This window comes from Salmo trutta, chromosome 26 (genome assembly GCF_901001165.1).
Source record: "Salmo trutta chromosome 26, fSalTru1.1, whole genome shotgun sequence".
Classification (NCBI taxonomy): domain Eukaryota; kingdom Metazoa; phylum Chordata; class Actinopteri; order Salmoniformes; family Salmonidae; genus Salmo; species Salmo trutta.
This window is the reverse complement of record NC_042982.1, coordinates 5819548-5841982: the sequence shown is the minus strand read 5'-3', so window position 1 is coordinate 5841982 and position 22435 is coordinate 5819548. Positions and strand designations below refer to the sequence as shown.

The following is a 22435-nucleotide window of genomic DNA, read 5'->3' as shown; positions in this document are numbered from 1 at the left end:
ACACACACACTTTCTCTCACACACAGTCCTCCTGCAATGGTGTCATCGTAGTCTAGACTGGTTTTGGCTTCTATAAGCAATCAATATTAGAGGCCTATTTATTTCAGGAACTATTTTATTCAATGATATGAAAATGCGCTTTGCAGAATACATGGGATGATGGGAGGCAACAATAGGATCGTACAGCTGCACAGCCACTTCCTCCTTGCACCCCTAGCCTCTATGCAGCCTACTGGTTCTAGCTGCCTGCTGAGGATGTGGGTGAGGAGGAAGTGGCTTTAACAAGGCAGCTGAAGACAGGTGTTCTGCTGTCCGGCTGCTTTCGAAACCAAAGTAAACGGTCTGTTAGTTTCTCCTTTCGTTGCTCACCAGACGGGACATAAATACAGTTGCGGGGAAAACCCATACGCCTGACCTTAAACTTTTACAAAGACAAAACTAAGTAGCCTAAGCTCTAGCCAATCTTGTTTGGAAAATGATTCAGACAGGTTAGGAGACAATATAGCTAACAAGTATTGTGGTAAACATTGTAAATGGCTAGCTGCAACAACGTAACCAGAACGTTTGACAATGTAACACATGCGGACAAAATGTGTTAAACGTAGGTTATTTGACGAAACCGGCTATTTGGCGCCACCTGCTGGCTGAAAGTAGTGCGTCAAATTGAATGTTAAGAGAACTTCACCTTAGGAGTAGTACTTATAAATGCCGACATAAGATATCAGCATTCATACTCATCACTTAGTGAATTGATCTTACCAGTAGGCTAAAGCACAACAGTTTCAAAAAAAGTGCATTATACTGTATAATTTTAAATGCTAAACAGTACTGAATCTTACCTACAATAACCAAACTACTGGTTTGGTAACTGACTTTAATATAACCAAGCCCAAACAACTTTAATCAAGTGTTGGACAAGACACTTTGCTTCTTGTCTCAACAAAGCCTCAATAGTGAAGTTATGCCTTGGGCACATTTATAATGTATGTATGTATGAGAGATAACGTTCCAAGTAAAGACACTCAAACCAATAGACCTACATCAGATAGTTTTGTGCAGTTTATTTACTTCTCAGTTTGATATCTTATCATATTTGGACTAAAACAAAAAGACTTCATCTGTTACCTCAGAAGAGTACAATCAAGTCTCAATTCACAGGGTGAGCAGTTTGGCATGGCATACAAATTATTTTTCATACTCACACATGGGGTTATACACCCCCTCAGGATTTCATTAATGTTCACTCATTTGTAATCAAAGAAAATTATGTACACAGATGAAGGTCAAATTTCAATCCGATTCTTTTACATCCTATTCCTGTGATAAGACAGTGATGCCAACACACCCTTCTCAGAGAGAGAGAGAGATGGGAGGGGACAGGGGAAAGAGCGCTTAGAGATGGAAGAGAAAAAGCAACTTAAGGCCATAATAAAGGAGAGAATATGTATGCAGAATTACTGAGATAGTAAAATGTGTCCAGATGTGACAAGATGTCAGCAATAACAACATACAAATCCGTCACTCATAGCAATCTCCGGCCTCCAATTCAGTTCTTCCATCTCCCAAATCCATCTCTACCACTCTTCCATTCAGGACATGGTCCCCCATTTCCCTCATCTCTTCACTGGAAGAGTAGGCAGAGGAGAGGGTGAGGAGGGGTGTGGGGGTTGGTGAGTCCCAACGGTATGTTTAGTATCGGTAATATGGACTCCTCGACCGGGAACGGGACCTCCTGGAAACGCGAGAAAAGAGTGAGTGAGTCTCAGGTGACACAGTGCTACGCTTGGACCCCGCAGTATATTCACTACCCCCAACATGACCTACCATATATACTGCTGTATGTCAAACTGGACATGACTACCAGTTATTACACAAGACATAACTTTCTTTACAATATTTGGATTCTTCCTGGTGTAAACAGTTGCCCTCCAGTATTTGCTGGTACTTACTTGCTAGCTTGTATCATATTTGACTGAAACTACCATCTTTCTGTCGAGCACACATGGTCTAAGTGCAGCACTGCTGTAGAGTATTGAGACCGACAGTGTTAAGCCTCATCTGTTTCTGATGTACTGAGACTCAGGATTCAATGTGTCCCCACTCCCCAATACCACAGCCGGCCTGGCAGGCCACACACTCCCCAGGGAGGACTAGGGACGAGGGGGCCTAACATTAGCACTGACAGCCCTCTGTGAGAGTATGCATGTTTTTGATTGGGACAAAAGAGTTTTAATGTGGGTGCGTGTGAGGGAGAGAGAACACATTTGAATAGGAGTGTGTTGAAAGGGAGAGAGAGAGAGAGAGAGAGAGAGAGAGAAACAAAGAGAGTATGTCTGTCCCGTGAGTCACAGATGGATCACTGGAGATCAAGGGCGTTACAGAAAGGGAAAATATATTCATATGCTCAACATTGAAGTTCATATTCAGTTTAGAGTGATTTAACACAGTGATCTTACACTTCCCCATTGCAGTACGAGAAAGAGTTGTGACAGAACGCAGATGTGCTAATGAGATAAAGTGCAAGAGAGGCAACATCCTTCCTCAAGAGTAGAGACTTGTGGATTTTCACATACCTTCTGGATGAGCTGTGGTCGCGACCTGAGGGACAGAGGACAGACACGCTGATGAAAGAATGACCCCCAACACAACAGCCTGCCAGAAAGTTCAACAACAACACTGTCACGACTAGTACTGAGCCACTGTGCCATAGTGAAAACGTTTTTTTTGCGTATTTTCTTACCTTTTAACGCTGCGTTGTCGGGAAATGGCTCATAAGTAAGCATTTCACAGTAAGGTCTACGCCTGTTGTATTCGGCGCATGTGACAAATCAAATTTGATTTGACAACTAGTACTGAGCCACTATCACAGGCGTACGGGCTGCATCCCAATTGTACACCCTTTTCTCCGAAGTGTGCAATTGAACACTTCCCGTCATGGATTTAACAATGATATAACAGTAAGGGGTGACTCACTGAACTCACCATATTTAGATGGGGAGGGCGAGTGGCTTTGTCGTCCGTACTGTCTCTCCCACTCGTCCCTCTCTTTCTCCCGACGCTCACGCTCCCTGGAACACACCACTGTTTAACCAGAGTCATACGGCACCACAAGGCAGCACCACACACACACACACACACACACACACACACACACACACACACACACACAGTCTTACTTCATGCGGATCTTGCGTGCCATGGCTCTGAGCTCTCCCTCGCGCTCCTGTAAAGTAAACAGCCATGAGGGCCAATGGCAGACGACAACATATATCAAAGGACTGTCTTAGGGGGACACTGTTTCGAGAGGAAACTTCACACATTATGCTATAATGGGGGGGGGGGGGGGGGGGGGGCTGGCTAGCAGTTCACAAACACGATTCCACACGCACCGCTCGCTTATTTTCCTGCTGAGTGACTTTCGCCTGGGCTGCTTTCTTATCCGCCTTGGCTGAGGGAGAAACAGAACAGAGGAAGGATGAATATGTATATACAAACACAGCATAAGTGAGTTGTAACTGCGAGACTGACCAAACAGAGTCCAGTCTTGTCTACTCACACTGCCTGTTGAGGGCCTTCTGCATGCGTATCTTCAGCTTCTCCTGCGGGGTCATCTTGGGCTGTAAGAGACAGGCACGCATCAGCACACACACTCGCAGGGCAGGAGCGCAGGGTGTGTGTGTGGAATTAAGGGGACAGGGGCGCCTATAGGACTACCATTGCCCCATATAGCAGCTGGTAAGGCCACAGTTTGTCAGGTGGGGGTATACAGTTGTAAATAACATGAGCTGTTTGTCATCTCCTGTCCTGTTTTCTGCTGGACTGGTAGAGCCGGCTACGTGAAGCGAGGAGGCCCGAACTCCGTTCCCGCAGCTGTTGTACCCAGTAGCAGGACAAGATCACATTACATGGAACTGGACTCTAAGTACACATGTCTTATGTATTTCCATGTACATAACATGCGAATGTTGCGAGGAAAGCTAAGGGTAAGAGAGTTGGAAAAAGGACAGAACAGTCTGGCAAATGTTGGTCACAAGTAGCGCCAGCAGCCCTCCCCTCCCCTCCCCTGTACATTCCCTGCTGACACTCCCTGGCCAGGTAGGAATTCAGCTGGTGGATAGACAAGCACACATTACAGGCCAAAATGCCTACAGAGTTCATTTACCCTCCCTCTTAACACTCGCTTTCTATTTAAGCAACTCGGATGTATTCCTTTCCCTGTGAATCCCCTGTACTGGAGCGGTTAATATCAAAGTCTAGAGGCGTGTCTCTAAGGGGAAAGCAGCAGGTAACAGTGTGCTGTTAGTCCTGGAAGGAGAGGTGTGGTGGTGTATTTCTCCTGCCTGCTCAGACAAGCCCAGGCCCCCTCACTGCTCTGCTGTCCACGCCAGCTGCACGCACCTGAGCTCCGACCTCACTACATAGCAGGGGTGTGCTTAACAGCCTAAAATGGCCTCCTCTCTTGAGTCGCCTTCACTTTAGCTGATCTGAAACATGATTTAAATAAATAGAGTATGCCTACCAGTACTTTGCCTTCACATATCTAGTTCTTTACCGTCAGTGCAGATGAAAGAATGGAGGCGAGGAGAGGAAGCCACTTAAGACAATTGGAACGCACCCAGACTCTAGACTACTCTCTCCCCCCTTTACTCTTATATGGCTTCCTTAACTACTACTTTGCTTTCACTTACCCAGTCCTTTCAGATCAGTGGTGATGAAGAGAGGAGACAAGGAAAGGACACAAGGAAAAGAAGCCATTTAAGAGCCTCTGACAATGACATATCAGTGCTTTCCCCTCAGTCTTAGGGCACTAGCTTTACAATGGGTTGTCTACCTGTAGAGTGAAACGTCTCAGCATTGAGATTTAGGTGTACACACCTCTGCACACACACACACTCTCCCTCTCTTTCTCTGGTCTGACCGCACCACTCTGCATAGCGCAGTAAGTGCCGCAGAATACAGCAACATCCACAAAACAGACAGATACATAAGTGACAGAAAGGGTGCTGGGAACACCAGTCCATTCAGGGATAAGGAGGGGAAGGAAGTGTCAGAAAAAGTTTCTGTCATACACCACTCCGCGAGGTAGGTTCTGCCCTTTCGAGGCAGGATAACCCTGCAACCACACTCTAAACTGAGTAGAGAAGGGTTTAACTCTATACTGCATTCAGGTGGAGGCAAGGTCACCAGTTACAATGGAAGCTCCACAGAGAGAGGCAGTCAAAAGACATTTCATATGATTTCCATTCTCTGTGTGCACAGTGGCATTCGAGGGGGGGGGGGGTCCCCAGCCTGATGGACAACCAGCTCAGCCTGTCAGGGGTGAGGGAGGCGTAGACTTTAGCAACAAACCCAGCTAGATCAAATTCTTACTGACTTTGGCAGCTCCTGTCTCTTTACCACCCGGAGTATCAGGCCTGGAGGGAGAGAAAGAAAGAGGGAGAGAGAGAGAAATGGGGAAAAAGAGAGAGAGAGAGGGAGAAAAGTAGGGATGAAAATGTCACCATTTCTCATCAGAGAGCTCCTACTGTAAGACAGACTAGGGAAAATATTAGCTACCTATTGCTGCCGTTTGTTTTAAACTGCACATGAGGGTGGAGGCTGTGTGTGTGTGTTTTAGAGGTCTTCACGGATCTACCTGTACCCGATTACCAGAGACCCAATCCGGTACCTGAGCGGGTCCGGATCCAGAATACTAAATATCACGGGTCTGATTGTCACTGGTATCAGGTACGTGTAATTTTAACTGACTTGTCTGGAAGGACCCGTACAGATCTGAACGCGACTGCTGCAGTAGAGAGAGAGAGAAATTGTAGAATTTATGCTGCTGCTCTTGCTTTTCACGAGAGTGGCACGTACAGCTTGTCGTTGGCCAATCATAAGACATCAAAGCGGCAATAGCCTACAGTCATATAGCCTCTGTGTGGGGCAAAAGTGAGGAGATATCTAATCAGTGGAAGACGGAATTAAAACGATGGAATTAAAAGTTAAAGGAGACGGATCGGCTACAACGACCAAGAGCCAACAGGTAGGCTGCTACTTAATAATCTGAATGGAGGTGCTGCTATTTGTAACTGTGTAGGATGAGAAAGCGGACTCAATTAGCCTTGGAAGTTAGCTAGCTTAACTAGCTTATCCCTGTGCGATGCAGTCAAAACAGGTACGACGTAAAGTAAGCATTTCACTGTTAGTCTACACCTGTTGTTTACAAAGCATGTGACAAATAACATTTGATTTGTAATCATATTGAATGATGAATAATCTAGCTATGGCAGAGTACCTTATGATAAACTGTAGACCACACTATTTACCAAGATAGTTCTCATCTATATTATTAGTAGCCATCTATTTACCACCACAGACCGATGCTGGCACTAAGACCGAACTCAACCAACTCTATAAGGCCATAAGCAAACAAGAAAATGCTCACCCAGAGCGGCGCTCCTAGTGGCCGGGGACTTTAATGCAGGCAAACTTAAATCAGTTTTACCAAATTTTTACCAGCACGTCACATGTGCAACCAGAGGAGAAAACAAAAAACTCTTGACCACCTTTACTCCACACACAGAGACACATACAAAGCTCTCCCCTACCCTCCATTTGGCAAATCTGACCATAATTCTATCCTCCTGATTCCTGCTTACAAGCAAAAACTAAAGCAGGAAGTACCAGTGACTCGCTCAATACGGAAGTGGTCAGAGGACGCAGATGCTACAGGACTGTTTTGCTAGCACAGACTGGAATATGTTCCGGGCTTCATCAAATGGCATTGAGGAGTATACCACCTCAGTCATCGACTTCATCAATAAGTGCATCGACGACATCGTCCCCACAGTGACCGTACGTACATATCCCAACCAGAAGCCATGGATTACAGGCAACATCCGCATCGAGCTAACGGCTAGAGCTGCCGCTTTCAAGGAGCGGGGCACTAATCCGGACGCCTATAAGAAATCCCACAATGCCCTCAGACGAAACATCAAACAAGCAAAGCTTCAATACAGGATTAAGATTGAATCCTAATACACCGGCTCTGACGCTCATTGGATGTGGCAGGGCTTGAAAACTATTACAGACTACAAAGGGAAACCCAGACGTGAGCTGCCCAGTGACACGAGCCTACCAGACAAGCTAAATGCCTTTTACTCTCCCTACAAAGCAAGCAACACTGAAGCATGCACGAGAGCACCAGCTTTTCTGGATGACTGTGATAACGCTCTCGGTAGCCGATGTGAGCAAGATCTTTAAACAGGTAAACATTCACAAATCCGTGGGCCCAGACAGATTACCAGGACGTGTACTCAAAGCAAGCGCGGACCAACTGGCAAGTGTCTTCACTGACATTTTCAACCTCTCCCTGACTGAGTCTGTAATACATACATGTTTCAAGCAGACCATCATTGTCCCTGTGCCCAAGGAAGCGAAGGTAACCTGCCAAAATGATTATCGCACCCGTAGCACTCAAGACGGTAGCCATGAAGTGCATTGAAAGGCTGGTCATGGCTCACAACAACATCCTCCCAGATACCCTAGACCCAGTCCAATTCACATACTGCCCCAACAGATCCACAGATGACGCAATCTCAATCGCACTCCACACTGCCCTTTCCCAACTGGACAAAAGGAACACCTATATGAGAACGCTGTTCATTGACCCCTTCTAGAGCGGCACCCCTCTCTCCCTCTCTTGCATTATCAGCTCCGGCTAATAAAGTAGCTTAAATATGTACTTTTCTGCTGCTTCCTTCACTCGGATCCGACCAGGTCTATATGGAACGGGTCTAGTTGTACTCGGGTCCGTTCGGAACGGGTCTTTCTATTTGAAATTGTATTTCTGTATATCGGGTCCGGGTGGGAAAGCCCCAGGTCAATTTCGGAACGGGTCCAACTTTCTGAACCCGTGAAAGACCTCTAGTGTGTTTATGTGTGCGTGTCTGTGAGTGTACAGGTGTCAGTAGACTCACTTTCTCAGCTTGTCACAGAGAGCAGTGGCAGAGGGCGGGCCTCCTCTGTGTGAGGGGGAGGGGGTGCAGCTGGGCTGGGGGGACTGGGAGGGGCTAGGGCTGCTGCTGACCCCCCTCCGATGCCCTCCTGAAGTTCGCCTACCCCCCCCCGGCCTGGCACGGTCCCCCTGCCGGGAGTTAGAGCTGGACCTGGAAGGAGAATAGAAGGACGTGATCAGCACAACATCAAAAAGCCCACCAGTTTATTTTAGTGTACAAAAAAGTGACATTGAGTTCATGATTTACTGAGTTTAGAAAAGTTTTATGGTTGTCTGGGCTGCCTTACCGTGTGCGTCTGCGTGCTGCGAAGCGACGTCCCACGTCCCTGTCTCTGTCCCGTTCTCGCTCCCTGTTCCGGTCATTGGAGCGAGACTGTGTCCGGTCATTGGAGCGCGACTGTGTCCGGTCGTATCTCCTCCGTGACCCCCCTCCTCCGTTGGCTCCTCTGCCCCGGGACCGTGAGTCGGAGCGCCGCCTCGACCGGGAATGTCGTCCATCCCTCCCTCCTCCGTGGCGTCTGTCGCGGCGTGAGTGAGAGGAGGAACGAGAGGAGGAGCGATGAGTGGAAGAGTGGGAGGAAGAGGAGGAAGGGCTGGAGGAAGAGCGGCGTCTGCTGAACAGAGAGACACAGATGTATTAGCAACGACCCACGGGCTGCTCTAGCCCTACTGTCTGCTTTGACTCAGTTTATAATTCTGTTTTGATGTACTTCATTTCTCGTTAGGCTGCTAGTAATGCTACAGTCATCATGTAACCACACACAGGTAGAGCTCAGGACTTTCTGCTACTTTGTGAACCATACTGAACACAGACACATGGTGTACATGCCATATACATTTTCCCTTACCTCATGGTGCCTTTAAGAGAGTGGTATTAAGGTGTATAAGGCAGTTAAGATCTACAGTACCAGTTAAAGGTTGGACACACCTCATTCAAGGCTTTTTCTTTATTTTTACTCTTTTCTACATTGTAGAATAATAGTGAAGACATCAAAACTATGAACACATGGAATCATGTGGTAACCAAAAAAATGCGTTGTTATATTTTATATTTGAGACTCTTCAAAGTAGCCACCCTTTGCCTTGATGACAGCTTTGCACACTCTTGACATTCTCTCAACCAGCTACATGAGGAATGCTTTTCCAAAAGTCTTGAAGGAGTTCCCACATATTTACATTTTAGTCATTTAGCAGACGCTCTTATCCAGAGCAACTTACAGTAGTGAATGCATACATTTCATACATTTAATTGTATTTATTTTTGTACTGGCCCCCCGTGGGAATCGAACCCACAACCCTGGCGTGGCACACACAATGCTGGCGTTGCAAACACCATTGCAAACACCACCAACTGAGCCACAGGGAAGACTGGGTTTAGGTCAGGTGATTGTGGAGACCAGGTCATCTGAAGCAGCACTCCATCACTCTCCTTGGTCAAATAGGCCTTACACAGCCTGGAGGTGTGTTTTGGGTCATTGTCCTGTTGAAAAACAAATGATAGTCCCACTAAGCACAAACCAGATGGGATGGTGTATCACTGCAGAATGCTGTGGTAGACATGCTGGTTAAGTGTGCCTTGAATTCTAAATAAATCACTGACAGTGTCACCAGCAAAGCACCCCCCCACACCATCACACCTCCTCCTTCATGCTTTATGGTGGGAAATACACATGCAGAGATCATCCGTTCACCCACACCGCATCTCACAAAGACACAGCGGTTGGAACCCAAAATCTCCAATTTGGACTCATCAGACCAAAAGGACAGATTTCCACTGGTCTAACGTCCATTGCTTGTGTTCCTTGGCCCAAGCAAGTCTCTTCTTCATATTGGTGTCCTTTAGTAGTGGTTTCTTTGTAGCAATTCAACCATGAAGGCCTGATTCACACAGTCTCCTCTGACCAGTTGATGTTGACATGTCTGTTACTTGAACATTTATTTGGGCTGCAATTTATTTGTTTGGGCTGCAAAAAAATGCTCCAAGCATTTATTTGGGCTGCAATTTATGAGGCTGGTAACTATAATGAACTTATCCTCTGCAGCAGAGGTAACTCTGGGTATTGTTTTCCTGTGGCGGTCCTCATGAGAGCCAGTTTCATCATAGCGCTTGATGGTTTTTGCGACATTCTTGAAATGTTCCGCAATGACTTACCTTCATGTTTTAAAGTAATGATGGACTGTCGTTTCCCTTTACTTATTTGAGCTGTTCTTGCCATAATATGGACTTGGTCTTTTACCAAATAGGGCTATCTTCTGTGTGCAAAACTGTCATCAAGGCAAAGGGTGGCTACTTTCAAGAATATAAAATATATTTTGATTCGTTTTGACACTTTTTTGGTTACTACATGATTCCATATGTGTTATTTCAAAGTGTATGTCTTCACTATTATTCTACAACGTAGAAAATAGTAAAAACAAATAAATACAATTTTAATGAGTAGGTGTGTCCAAATCTTTGACTGATACTGTATGTGATCTCATTGATTTACCATAACATGCAGAATTTGCTGTTAGGGACGCACAAACTAACACGCATCTCTAAAATGTCACACTACTTGAATTGTAAGCTATTCAAGTCAAACAAACTAACCTAAATCCGAGCTCCACTTCACCTACCAAATCTCTATAGCCCAAATCTCTACAGCTGTAGTCACTGAACAGCAACATGACTGACAGGAGTAAACAACCAATGGAAAGCGGAAGGGGAAAGCTACCGACCGGGAGCCCCTGCTATGACCTGCGGGGTGTTGCAGCAAGTTGGCGGGAGTGTGGCCAGAGTTGACAGGGGGTGGAGCTTGGGTTGCCGCCGCGGCAGCCTCCTCGTCACTGCCTCCGAAGCTGGTGATGAATGTGATCTTCTCTGGGCCTGGGGAACGGGAGCGGGACCGCGACTCCGAACTGGACTCCGACTGGGGCCTGAGGAAGGAGGTCAAATCAAATAGGGGTGGTTATATTTGTCCTGTTTCACACATGTACAAGCACGTAAAATGTAAAGTGTGTGCTGTGAAATGGAAATGTATTTTTTGCATATCCCACTCCCCGAGACACCTTCAGAGATTGGGGTCAAGGCCAGGGATCAGCCATTATTGACAGCGACCCTGGAGCAATTAGGGGTAAAGGAAAATTCCACTCAAAAACGATGTTCTGGTATCTGTTTAATTAGTCCACTGGTGTGACAGCAATCAAGTTTTCAACATATAGAACTTAAAATACAGAAAGTTTCATAGTATGATGCATTTCGCATCATGTGCCTTGCGCAAGGGCAGATTTCTACCTAGTCGGCTCAGGGATTCGAACTAGCTCTAACCGCTAAAGCCACCTGCCGCGCTGCCGGAGGGGAGAATAATCAGTGCCATCTCTACCGATTAAAAGTTTACCTCACCCTCACGAGCAAGCAGTTTATCATAAGTTGTTAGCACTGATTAAAAGGATGACTGTTCCATTACTTTCCTTGTCAAAACATAGTATTAGATGGGACTTTTAATAAGTGAAAAACTTTGACGCAAAGTTAAACGGTTGGCCTCCCACTCACCGTTTGTAGGGATCGTAGGTTGGGCTGTCTCTCCTGGCATAGCTGGAGATCATAAACAGAGATAGGGTTTAAAGAGGTGTGACAGTGTGTCTCGCACCATGTGTGTGCTACACATTGTTAGTGGATGAGGCAAGTTACCTCGTATGGTATAAAAATCAGGGTTGGGGGTCAATTCCATTTCATTCTAGTGAATTCACAAAGCAAACCAATTTTTGTATTTTTTATTTAACTAGGCAAGTCAGTTAAGAACAAATTCTTGTTTACAATGATGGCCTACCCCGGCCCCTAACCCGGACGACGCTGGACACCAACCCTGGTATCAACTGCTGTTTACCTGGGTGGGCTGATCTGTCTGCCCTTCAATCTCTTCTCTCTGAACTCCCTCCTCTGTCTGCGAGAGCGACGGCCCTGAGGGTCACACATACACACACAGTCAGTGACATCATCAGGGGAAAGCATAGGCCTACCAACAATCATTGACATGACAGCAACACACCAGACACACACTGATTCTTTCGTACCGAGTACATGGCCTTCTCTGCCTCCAGAGCCTTGGCGTGTTTAATGGCCTCCACCTCATCCTTGTCTTTCCTCAGCATCCTGTCAAACAGTCAGCCAGTTAACATACAGTGGAGTTTAACAGCAAACATTTGACTGTTTTACCTTAGTTAAAAACACGCTATGAAAGCAACTGGTCATTTAATAGAAACATAAAATGGTTTTTTTTATGACAACTTGCATTTCCATTGACTCCAGCGATAATGTAATGTCAACACATACAATTTTTTGCAAAACATATAATGGAAGCAGGCAGACTGACCTGACAAAATCTCCCTCTGCCATTCCATATGGGGTGGCCATCTTGTTCAGATCCAACTCCTGCTCCGTGTTGAGCTCGTCAACGTCCACCTCCACATCTAAAACACACGCACACGACAGTGGTATGAGAAAATAATACATAATCACATACATTACCATTTACTGGGCTTGTTCAACATTGCAGTCAACATGCTGCATTATGGGTAAATTGTGACTGATCTACAAATAATCATTCATTTTATTTTTGATGCAAGGTCATCAGTCCGTCGGCAGTAGGCTGCAAAGTCGAACAAGCCCCATGTCCATCCAACCCGACAACTCATACTTGTTTGAGTGAGAAGGTATTGGGACTCACCGATGTCTGGGATGCCCTCGTCCTCCTCCGATTCGCTGTTCTCAGAGTCATCCTCCTCCCCTTTCTCTTCTTCCTCCCCAGGCTCCGTAACAGTGCTGTCCTCGTACGTGTAGCCAATGGTGGCCTTCTCTTTAGCAAGCCTAAACAAAAGGGAGGGGCTTATTAATAATCAATACAAACAATCCGTAAATTAGTGGATACTTATAGAAACCATAGAAAATGTGAAAAGATGGGATAGGACTAACTTCTTCTTCTCATCCTCATTTGGCCTCTGCAGGCCACCATAGAGCTCGTCCATTTGGATCTGGTACAAACACTGCTCCTCAGAGACTGAAGAGGGACAGCAGGAGGTTAGAGAACACAGAAAAACACAATATACCCACTGGGAGGGAGGCACAAGAGACATAGCATTACCAACACCGGTGGATACTCACTGCTGGCAAAGTCGTTCTGCACTAGGCCTCTGTAACGCTCATAGTTGCACTTCCTCTCCTCCGACTCCTGTTCTGGGGTGCTGCAACCCAAACGGAGCACCTCAATATGTTTCACGAAAAACAGTGGTGCCACGAAACACATTTGACCTTTCATATCACATTTCATCAAACCACAACAAAGCAACCCGTGTGTGTAATAATACATATGAGTGAATACGCCATACTAGTGGCGTAATAAGGAAGGAAGTCTGAAGGAGAGACCTCAGTCACACTTACGCTGTGTTGAGGAGTGGAGGGGTGTAGGTGGGTATGAAGTCCAGGTGTGCCCTCACGTCAAACCTGTCAATCATGTTGTTGGCGTCTCCCTGCCAGGGCATCCTGCAGCAACAGAGAACATAACATCCTGATTAGTATTCTCAGGTGGTGCGATGGTGTGCAGAGAGTGTTTTTGTGTTATATAATGCGTTTGCGTATGTAAAAGCAAGACATGGTGGCACGTGTGCACATGCATGTCTTGTGTGTGTTGTTGTTGTATGCGTGTTGTGTGTTTCCTCACATGTTGATGGGGCTTTCTGCGGCGAGTGCCACGGCTGAGTCCAGATGGATCTTATAGGCCCGGCCATGAACCTGAAGGAACTGAGCCGGGTCCTTTTTCTGTAGAGGAGAGGAGATGGGTGAAAGGGAGAACAGGAGGACACCAGAGCATGGGGAATCCTCATTCAGTAATCACCAGCCCTGGTCCTGGAGAGCTACAGGGCGCGAAAGGATTTAGTTCCTGCCCAGCACTAAAACACCAGATGATAGGAAGTTAAACAGATCTTGATGATTAAGCGTAACGGGCTATGCACAAGAAAAGCAAAGCAAAACAGTGCGCTGGGCGACTTACGATCTTCTCGTAGTACTCTCGCCGGCGCTCGCCGCGGCGTTTGTAGTCCACCATCATGCCGCGCAGCTTGCGCTCATGTTTGCGGGCCTCCTGCCACATGACGGCTCCGCTTGGTGTGGGGGCGCGACGGGGCACGGTGGCTGTGAGGAGACAGGACAGAACCAATACCATTTTACACCGAGCTAAAATATAAAAAACGCAACATCCAAGAATAAAGACCTTACTGAGTTACAGTTCATATAAGGAAACCAGTCAATTGAAATAAATTCATTAGGCCCTAGTCTATGGATTTCACATGACTGGGAATACAGATATGCACCGGTTGGTCACAGATACCTTAAAAAGAAAGGTAGGGGCGTGGATCAGAAAACAAGTCAGTATCTGGTGTGACCATCATTTGCCTCATGCAGCGTGACACATGGCTGTCGCATAGAGTTGATCAGGATGTTGATTGTGGCCCGTGGAATGTTTCCCACTCCTCTTCATTGGCTGTGCGAAGTTGCTGGGTTTCGGTAGGAACTGGAACACGCTGTCGTACACGTCGATACAGAGCATCCAAGCATGCTCAATGGGTGATATGTCTGGTGAGTATGCAGGCCATGGAAGAACTGGGACATTCAGCTTCCAGGAATTGTGTAGAGATCCTTGCGACATGAGGCCGTGCATTATTATGCTGAAACATGAGGTAGATGAATGGCGCAACAATGGGCCTCAGGATCTCGTCACGGTATCTCTGTGGATTCAAATTTCCATTGAAAATACAATTGTGTTCGTTGTCCGTAGCTTATGCCTGCCCATACAATAACCCCACCGCCACCATGGGACCAATGTTCACAACGTTGACATCAAACCGCTCGCCCACACAACTCCATACACGCTGTCTACCATCTGCCCGGTAAAGTTGAAACCGGGATTCATCCATGAAGAGCGTGCCAGTGACCACTGAAGGTGAGCATTTGCCCACTGAAGTCAGATACGACACCAAACTGCAGTCAGGTCAAGACCCTTGTGAGGACTACGAGAACCCAGATGAGCTTCCCTGAGACGATCTCTGACAGTTTGTGCAGACACCTACAGTTTAATCAGCTGTCAGGGTGGCTGGTCTCAGGCAATCCTGCAGGTGAAGAAGCCGAATGTGGAACTCCTGGGCTGGTGTGGTTACACGTGGTCTGCGGGTGTGAGGCTGGTTGGAAGTACAGCCAAATTCTCAAAAACAATTTTGGAGGCGGTTTATGGTAGAGAAATTAACATTCAATTCAGTGACCTGGCAGGGTAGGAAACAACACATCCGTCCCGCTGGCACAGAACACGGGGGCCCCTCAGGGGGGCATGCTTGGTCCCCTCCTATACTCCCTGTTCACCCATGACTGCGTGGCCGTGCACAACTCCAATACCATAATTAAGTTTGATCACTGATGACGATAAGAAGCCTATAGGGAGGTCAGTGACCTGGCAGTGTGGTGCCAGGACAACAACCTCTCCCTCAACGTCAGAAAGACAAAGGGGCTGATCGTGTACTACAGGAAATGGAGGGCCGAGAAAGTCTCCATCCACATCGATGGGGCTGTAGTGGAGTGGGTCGAGAGCTCCTCAGTGTCCACATCACTAAGGAATTAACATTCCACTTTAAACAAGGTCAAGAAAGAGGATTTACACCCACCATCTCCGATTTCTCTGAAATCGTTTCTGTAGTTAGAAACAAATAAGATTAGCGTTCCTGAAACATTATTTTGTTGAAATATAATTTGATCTGAGAAATTAAGCTAATTGATAGCACTCAAATTGGCACTTTTAATTTATAGGATTCATATAATCTTCAATAAATATAGTACACAACATCTGAATTGGACTATAATTCTTCCTAACAATGTGTAAGACATGAGGAATCGAATAAAAAATGATCAACAGCCAGCCACAGACCACCCACACCAATCCCACCCCAACAACTAGTATACAGTATCAGTTCTCCACGTCTGACAAGTCAAATTGTATTGGTCACATACACATGGTTAGCAGATGTTATTGCGAGTGTAGCGAAATGCTTCTAGATCCAACAGTGCAGCAGTATCTAACAGGTAATATCTAACAATTCCACAACAAAACCTAATACACACAATCTAGTAAAGGAATAGGATGAGAATATAAGTATATATATAAGTATATATATATATATATATATATATATATAAGTACATACATACATATACATATATACATATACACATATATATACATACATACACACACACACACACACACACAGTGGGGGGAAAAAAGTATTTGATCCCCTGCTGATTTTGTACGTTTGCCCACTTACAAAGAAATGATCAGTCTATAATTTTAATAGTAGGTTTATTTGAACAGTGAGAGACAATAACAACAACAAAATCCAGAAAAACGCATGTCAAAAATGTTATAAATTGATTTGCATTTTAATGAGGGAAATAAGTATTTGACCCCTCTGCCAAACATGACTTAGTACTTGGTGGCAAAACCCTTGTTGGCAATCACAGAGGTCAGACGTTTCTTGTAGTTGGCCACCAGGTTTGCACACATCTCAGGAGGGATTTTGTCCCACTCCTCTTTGCAGATCTTCTCCAAGTCATTAAGGTTTCGAGGCTGACGTTTGGCAACTCAAACCTTCAGCTCCCTCCACAGATTTTCTATGGGATTATGGTCTGGAGACTTGCTAGGCCACTCCAGGACCTTAATGTGCTTCTTCTTGAGCCACTCCTTTGTTGCCTTGGCCGTGTGTTTTGGGTCATTGTCATGCTGGAATACCCATCCACGACCCATTTTCAATGCCCTGGCTGAGGGAAGGAGGTTCTCACCCAAGATTTGACGGTACATGGCCCCGTCCATCGTCCCTTTGATGCGTGAAGTTGTCCTGTCCCCTTAGCAGAAAAACACCCCCAAAGCATAAAATGTTTCCACCTCCATGTTTGACGATGGAGATGGTGTTCTTGGGGTCATAGGCAGCATTCCTCCTCCTCCAAACACGGCGAGTTGAGTTGATGTCAAAGAGTTCCATTTTGGTCTCATCTGACCACAGCGCTTTCACCAGATGTCCTCTGAGTCATTCAGATGTTCATTGGCAAACTTCAGACGGGCATATATATGCATTCTTGAGCAGGGAGACCTTGCGGGCGCTGCAGGATTTCAGTCCTTCAGCCTCCTGAGGTTGAAGGGGGGCGCTGTTGCGCCTACCATTTCAGTTTGTCTGTCATGTGTATGCCGAGGAACTTAAAACTTTCCACCTTCTCCACTGCTGTCTTGTCGATGTGGATAGGGAAGGTGCTCCCTTTGCTGTTTCCTGAAGTCCACGATCATCTCTTTTGTTTTGCTGACATTGAGCGAGGTTGTTTTCCTGACACCACAATCCAAGGGCCCTCACCTCCTCCCTGTAGGCTGTCTCATCGTTGTTGGTAATCAAGCTTACCACTGTTGTGTCGTCTGCAAACTTGATGATTGAGTTGGAGCCATGCATGGCCACGCAGTCATGAGTGAACAGGGAGCAAAGGAGGGGGCTGAGAAAGCACCCTAGTGCGGCCCCAGTGTTGAGGATCAGCGGAGTGGAGATGTTGTTTCCTACCTTCACCACCTGGGGGAGGCCCGCCAGGAAGTCCAGGACCCAATTGCACAGAGCGGGGTCGAGACCCAGGGTCTCAAGCTTAATGATGAGTTTGGAGGGTACTATGGTGTTGAATGCTGAGCTGTAGTCAATGAACAGCATTCTTACATAGGTATTCCTCTTGTGCAGATGGGATAGGGCAGTGTGTAGTGTGATGGCGATTGCATCGTCTGTGGACCTATTGGGGCAGTAAGCAAATGGAAGTGGGTCTAGGGTGGCAGGTAGGGTGGAGGTGATATGATCCTTAACTAGCCTCTCAAAGCACTTCATGATGACAGAAGTGAGTGCTACGGGGCGATAGTCATTTAGTTCAGTTACCTTAGCTTTCTTGGGAACAGGAACAATCGAGGCCATCTTGAAGCATGTGGGGACAGCAGACTGGGATAGGGATTGATTGAATATGTCCGTAAACACACCAGCCAGCTGGTCTGTGCATGCTTTGAGGACGCGGCTAGGGATGACATCTGGACCAGCAGCCTTGTGAGGGTTAACACGTTTAAATGTTTTACTCACGTCAGCCATGGAGAAGGAGAACACAGAGTCTGGTAGCGGGCCTAGTTGGTGGCACTGTATTGTCCTCAAAGAAGTAGTTTAAATTTGTCTGGAAGCAAGACGTCGATGTCCGCAATGGGGCTGGATTTCTTTTTGTAATCCGTGATTGTCTGTAGACCTTGTCACATAGGTCTCATGTTTGAGCCGCTGAATTGCGACTCCACTTTGTCTCTATACTGACACTTTGCTTGTTTGATTGCCTTGCGGAGGGAAAACTACTGTTTGTATTCTGCCATATTTCCAGTCGCCTTGCCATGATTAAAATGTGGTGGTACGTGCGTTCAGTTTTGAGCGAATGTTGCCATCAATCCACAGTTTCTGGTTAGGGAAGGTTTTAATAGTCACAGTGGGTACAACATCTCCTATACACTTCCTTATAAACTCACTCACCGAGACAGCGTATACATCAATGTTATTATCTGAGGCTACCCGGAACATATCCCAGTCCACGTGATCGAAGCAATCATGAAGCGTGGCATCAGATAGGTCTATCCAACGCTGGTTTGACCAAAGTACAGGCGCTTCCTGTTTGAGGTTCTGCCTATAGGAGGGGAGCAACAAAATGGAGTCATGGTCAGATTTGCCGAAAGGAGGGTGGGGGAGGGCCTTGTATGCATGTCAGAAGTTAGAGTAGCAATGGTTGAGCGTGTTACTTGCTCATGAACAGCAATCGCTATGCTGATATTATTTAGGTAGACTTGTTCTCAAATTAGCTTTGTTAAAATCCCCAGCTACAATAAATGCAGCCTGAGGATATATGGTTTCCAGTTTGCAACGAGTCCAGTGAAATTCCTCGATGGCCGTCTTGGTATCCGGGATATACACGGCTGTGGCGATAACCGAGGAGAGTTCTCTTGGGAGATAATATGGTCGGCATTTGATTGTGAGGAATTGTAGGTCAGGTTAACTAGGGACTAGACATTAGCAAATAATATACTCGGAAGCGGTGGGTGGTGTGCGCGCATCTGAAGCCTCACTAGAAGACCGCTCCGGCACCCTCTCCTCCGGCGATGTTGTTTTTTTGAGTCAGTCCGGGAATCGGTTCAAATGCCCTGGGAGGTGCAGACAAAGGATCCGCTTTGGGAAAGTCGTATTCCTGGTTGTGCTGGTAAGTTGACGTCTTGCTGATATCCAATAGTTCTTCCCGGTTGTATGTAATAACACTTAAGGTTTTCTGGGCTAACAATGTAAGAAATAATACATTAAAAAAAACAATACTGCACAGATTCCTAAGGACTAGAAGCGAAGCTGCCTTCTTTATCGGCGCCATCTTGAATAAGTAGTATGGAGCTGCTGCTTGAAGTATTGCTTCTTCATACTATGTAATATATTCCCTGTGAATCTGTTGATGTTTTTTCCCTCTGTCTTGGAGAAATTACCCATTGAAGTCACTGGCATTATTTACCATAGAAGTGTGTGAAGGTACCACATTTTGCCCACTAGATTCCACTGTTCCTGCTACTTTTATCAATTTTGCTGGGCTGGGTTTCCCAAAAGCATCATAGCACTAAGATAGTCTTTCGTCCATTTAGTTTCAATGGAATTATCACATATTAGTAATAATTGTATTGAAAAAGATATGACCGCAATTCAATGGTTTAGAATTGTATTATTTTATTAAGGTTGTCACAACATTTTAGTCACTAGCCCATTTCTCCATTAAAGTTCTGGGCTTGCAGGAAAAGTCTTCATAGGAGAATTGCACCATACGGATAGCCCTCTCAGAGAGCTGCTATTTGTTGGTCTATTCAAGGAGAGTTGGGTTGAAGCACTAGGTTGCTAAGAAAATGACAAACGGAATTGCTTTCACAGGGGACTGGCTTTACCACACAATTGATCAGATCATGTATTTTCATCACGAGCAAAAGCTATTGGTTTTCTACACAAAGTTGCTAAGAAAATGTTGTGATTCATTTAATAAACACAAGAGTCCAGCAAAATGAATAAAAGGGTGTGGAGGCAGTAGAAGGAACAGCAGCATCAGGTGGGCAAAACATGGTACTGTCATACTAATTTATGCTAAATAATAGAAGTGACTTTAATGGCTAATTTCTCTAAGGGGGAAAACGTCACCAGATTCACAGGAAATAGGCTATATTACAAAGGATTAAGAAGCAATACTCCAAGCTGCAACTCCATACTACTTGTCAAACATAAAGAACTGATCCTGCATACTCGTTGTTGGGGTGGGATTGTTGTGGGGTGTGGGTCCGTGGGTGGCTTGACCATTTTATTGGATTCCTCATGTCTTACTCAATGGTAGGAAGGAGTTTGATCTTAAATCGGATGTTGGGTACTACATTTGTTGAATATTCTGTGAATACTATTAATTAAAAAGGGTGAATTTGGGTGCAATCAATTAGCTTAATTTCTCAGAGATCAAATTAGATTACAACCAAATCATATTTCAGCAATGCTAATCTTATCTGTTTCTAACTACAGAAAACATTTCCGAAAAAATTTGAGATGGTGAGTGTCATGGTTTGCTGAAATGACATGGTATGTGACCCATGGTCCACAAACACCAACAGTAGTAAAAAAGGCACGACAATGCCTCTTCCCCCTCAGGAGGCTGAAAGAATTTGGCATGGGATCCTCAAAAAGTTCTACAGCTGCACCATTGAGAGCATCTGGACTGCCTGCATCCCTGCAAGGCGCTACAGAGGGTAGTATATAAAGCCCAGTACATCACTGGGGCCGAGCTCCCTACCACTCAGGACCTCTATACCACGCGGTGTCAAAGGAAGGCCCTAAAAATGGTCATTGACTTCCGCCACCCAAGTAAGACAGACGTTTCTCTCTACTACTGCACAGCAAGCAGTAACGATGCACGAAGTCTGGAACCATTAGGACACTGAAAAGCTTCTACCCCCATACCAAAAGACTTCTAAATAGTTAACCAAAAAGCTACCCGGACTATCGGCATTGACTCATCACATAGGCTGCTGTTACTGCTAATCACCTATTCTGTTAACTAGTCACTATACCCCCACCTATATTTACATATCAACCTCGTAACCTTGCAAATCGACTCGGTACTTGTACCCCGTTTAGCAAAGTTATCGTTACTCATTGTGTATTTCCTTGTGTTATTACTTTTCCCGTAAGTAAGCATTTCACTGTTAGTCTACACCTATTGTTTACGAAGCATTTGGCAAATACACATTTATTTTGATTTGAGACCTGCCCCTGCAACGCACTGTAGCGCAACCAAAACATGGTGACCACCGTTTATCACTAAATGGACAAGTGTAGCACGCTAGCTAGCTAACGTTAACCTAGCTATCCTAGTAGAGCGAGAAGTACGGCGACATTTGTTTTGCAGACTTAAAACACCATGTCTGCAGAAAATACGTTTTAGCTTCCTGAATTTGCTAGCTACTAACCGCAATGACTGCTGTCCCACTAACGTGCGCTAGCTAGCCGCTTAGCTCTTTCTTAGCTAATTAGTCATTAAGCTAACTAACAATGATGGCCTCTGTGTGGTTGGAAATGATGCACTCGAAAGATTGGGTGTAAATACAGTACGTGCAATCATTAATTTAGTTGATTTATTTGGCACATATTAGGATACCTGTTTTTGTAGACCTCCAACACACACTTGAAATTGTTTCTCCAAATTGTTCGGCTGAGCGATGGCAGCCGATATCATCCCGTCACACCTCCTTCCGACCGGAAGTTCACTCTGCGTTTGCGGGATGTTGTCAAAATTGTGTGTCGTTTATTTTTCTTCGTCTTTGGTATTATGGCGGTCCGCAAACAAATGTTATAGGTGCATGCCGCCATCTACTGTGTTGGCTGTGCATCAGCCTACTTCTCTGTAGTATAAATTCATTACACTTTGAGAGAAAAAATTGCCCTACCAGCTAACCCTGCACCCATTAAAACCGCACCACTATTCCACTACTTTGGCCATGTCTGATCCTACTCCAGGCCAGCAGCATGGGAGGACGGGACACTATTGTTCAAAACATCTTGCAATTTTCCTGCAGTAAAATCTCACACACCCAAGTACTTCTCCGCAGCTGCCATCAAAATCAAATCAAATTTTATTGGTCACATAAACATGGTTAGCAGATGTTATTGCGAGTGTGGCGAAATGCTTATGCTTCTAGATCCGACTTTGCAGCAGTATCTAACAGGTAATCTAACATCTATCCTCTGGGATTTACGTTCCATTCATGGGGTACAATTGACAACCATGGCATTGAATGCCAAAAAATCAAC

The 22435-nt window shown here is 45.6% G+C and overlaps 1 protein-coding gene across 3 annotated transcripts; it reads right to left on the bottom strand.

The window, feature by feature from the left end:
• Positions 1–1039: 1039 nt before the first annotated feature.
• LOC115162960 (CLK4-associating serine/arginine rich protein) lies at positions 1040–21902 on the bottom strand. Of its 3 annotated transcripts, none has more exons than XM_029714510.1 (21): positions 21783–21901; positions 14026–14165; positions 13696–13793; positions 13416–13517; positions 13140–13219; positions 12951–13035; positions 12706–12845; positions 12352–12448; positions 12053–12131; positions 11866–11939; positions 11532–11573; positions 10718–10915; positions 8287–8613; positions 7962–8150; positions 5375–5414; positions 3557–3617; positions 3390–3448; positions 3177–3223; positions 2983–3068; positions 2574–2598; positions 1040–1732 (listed from the first exon to the last, which is right to left on the bottom strand). In XM_029714510.1, the coding sequence occupies exons 2-21, from the start codon at positions 14122–14124 to the stop codon at positions 1690–1692; spliced, it is 1971 nt and encodes a 656-aa protein (XP_029570370.1). In that variant the 5' UTR covers positions 14125–14165; positions 21783–21901; the 3' UTR covers positions 1040–1689. The 3 variants fall into 3 exon arrangements, 2 of the variants coding, with proteins under 2 accessions (XP_029570370.1, XP_029570371.1); XM_029714511.1 differs by having other exon boundaries at positions 8287–8610; XR_003869667.1 differs by lacking the exons at positions 1040–1732; positions 2574–2598 and having other exon boundaries at positions 3051–3068; positions 5371–5414; positions 21783–21902.
• Positions 21903–22435: the final 533 nt, after the last annotated feature.

What these genes read in the sequence shown, in the direction of transcription:
- LOC115162960 (XM_029714510.1), bottom strand. Translation starts at nt 14,124, where the DNA reads ATGTGGCAGGAGGCCCGCAAACATGAGCGCAAGCTGCGCGGCATGATG. An exon ending in CAGAGAAGGCCATGTACTCG is followed by an intron (nt 11,940 to 12,052) that starts GTACGAAAGAAT and finishes TGTGACCCTCAG; the next exon opens with GGCCGTCGCTCTCGCAGACA. An exon ending in GCCCTCCCCATCTAAATATG is followed by an intron (nt 2,599 to 2,982) that starts GTGAGTTCAGTG and finishes TCTGTCCCTCAG; the next exon opens with GTCGCGACCACAGCTCATCC.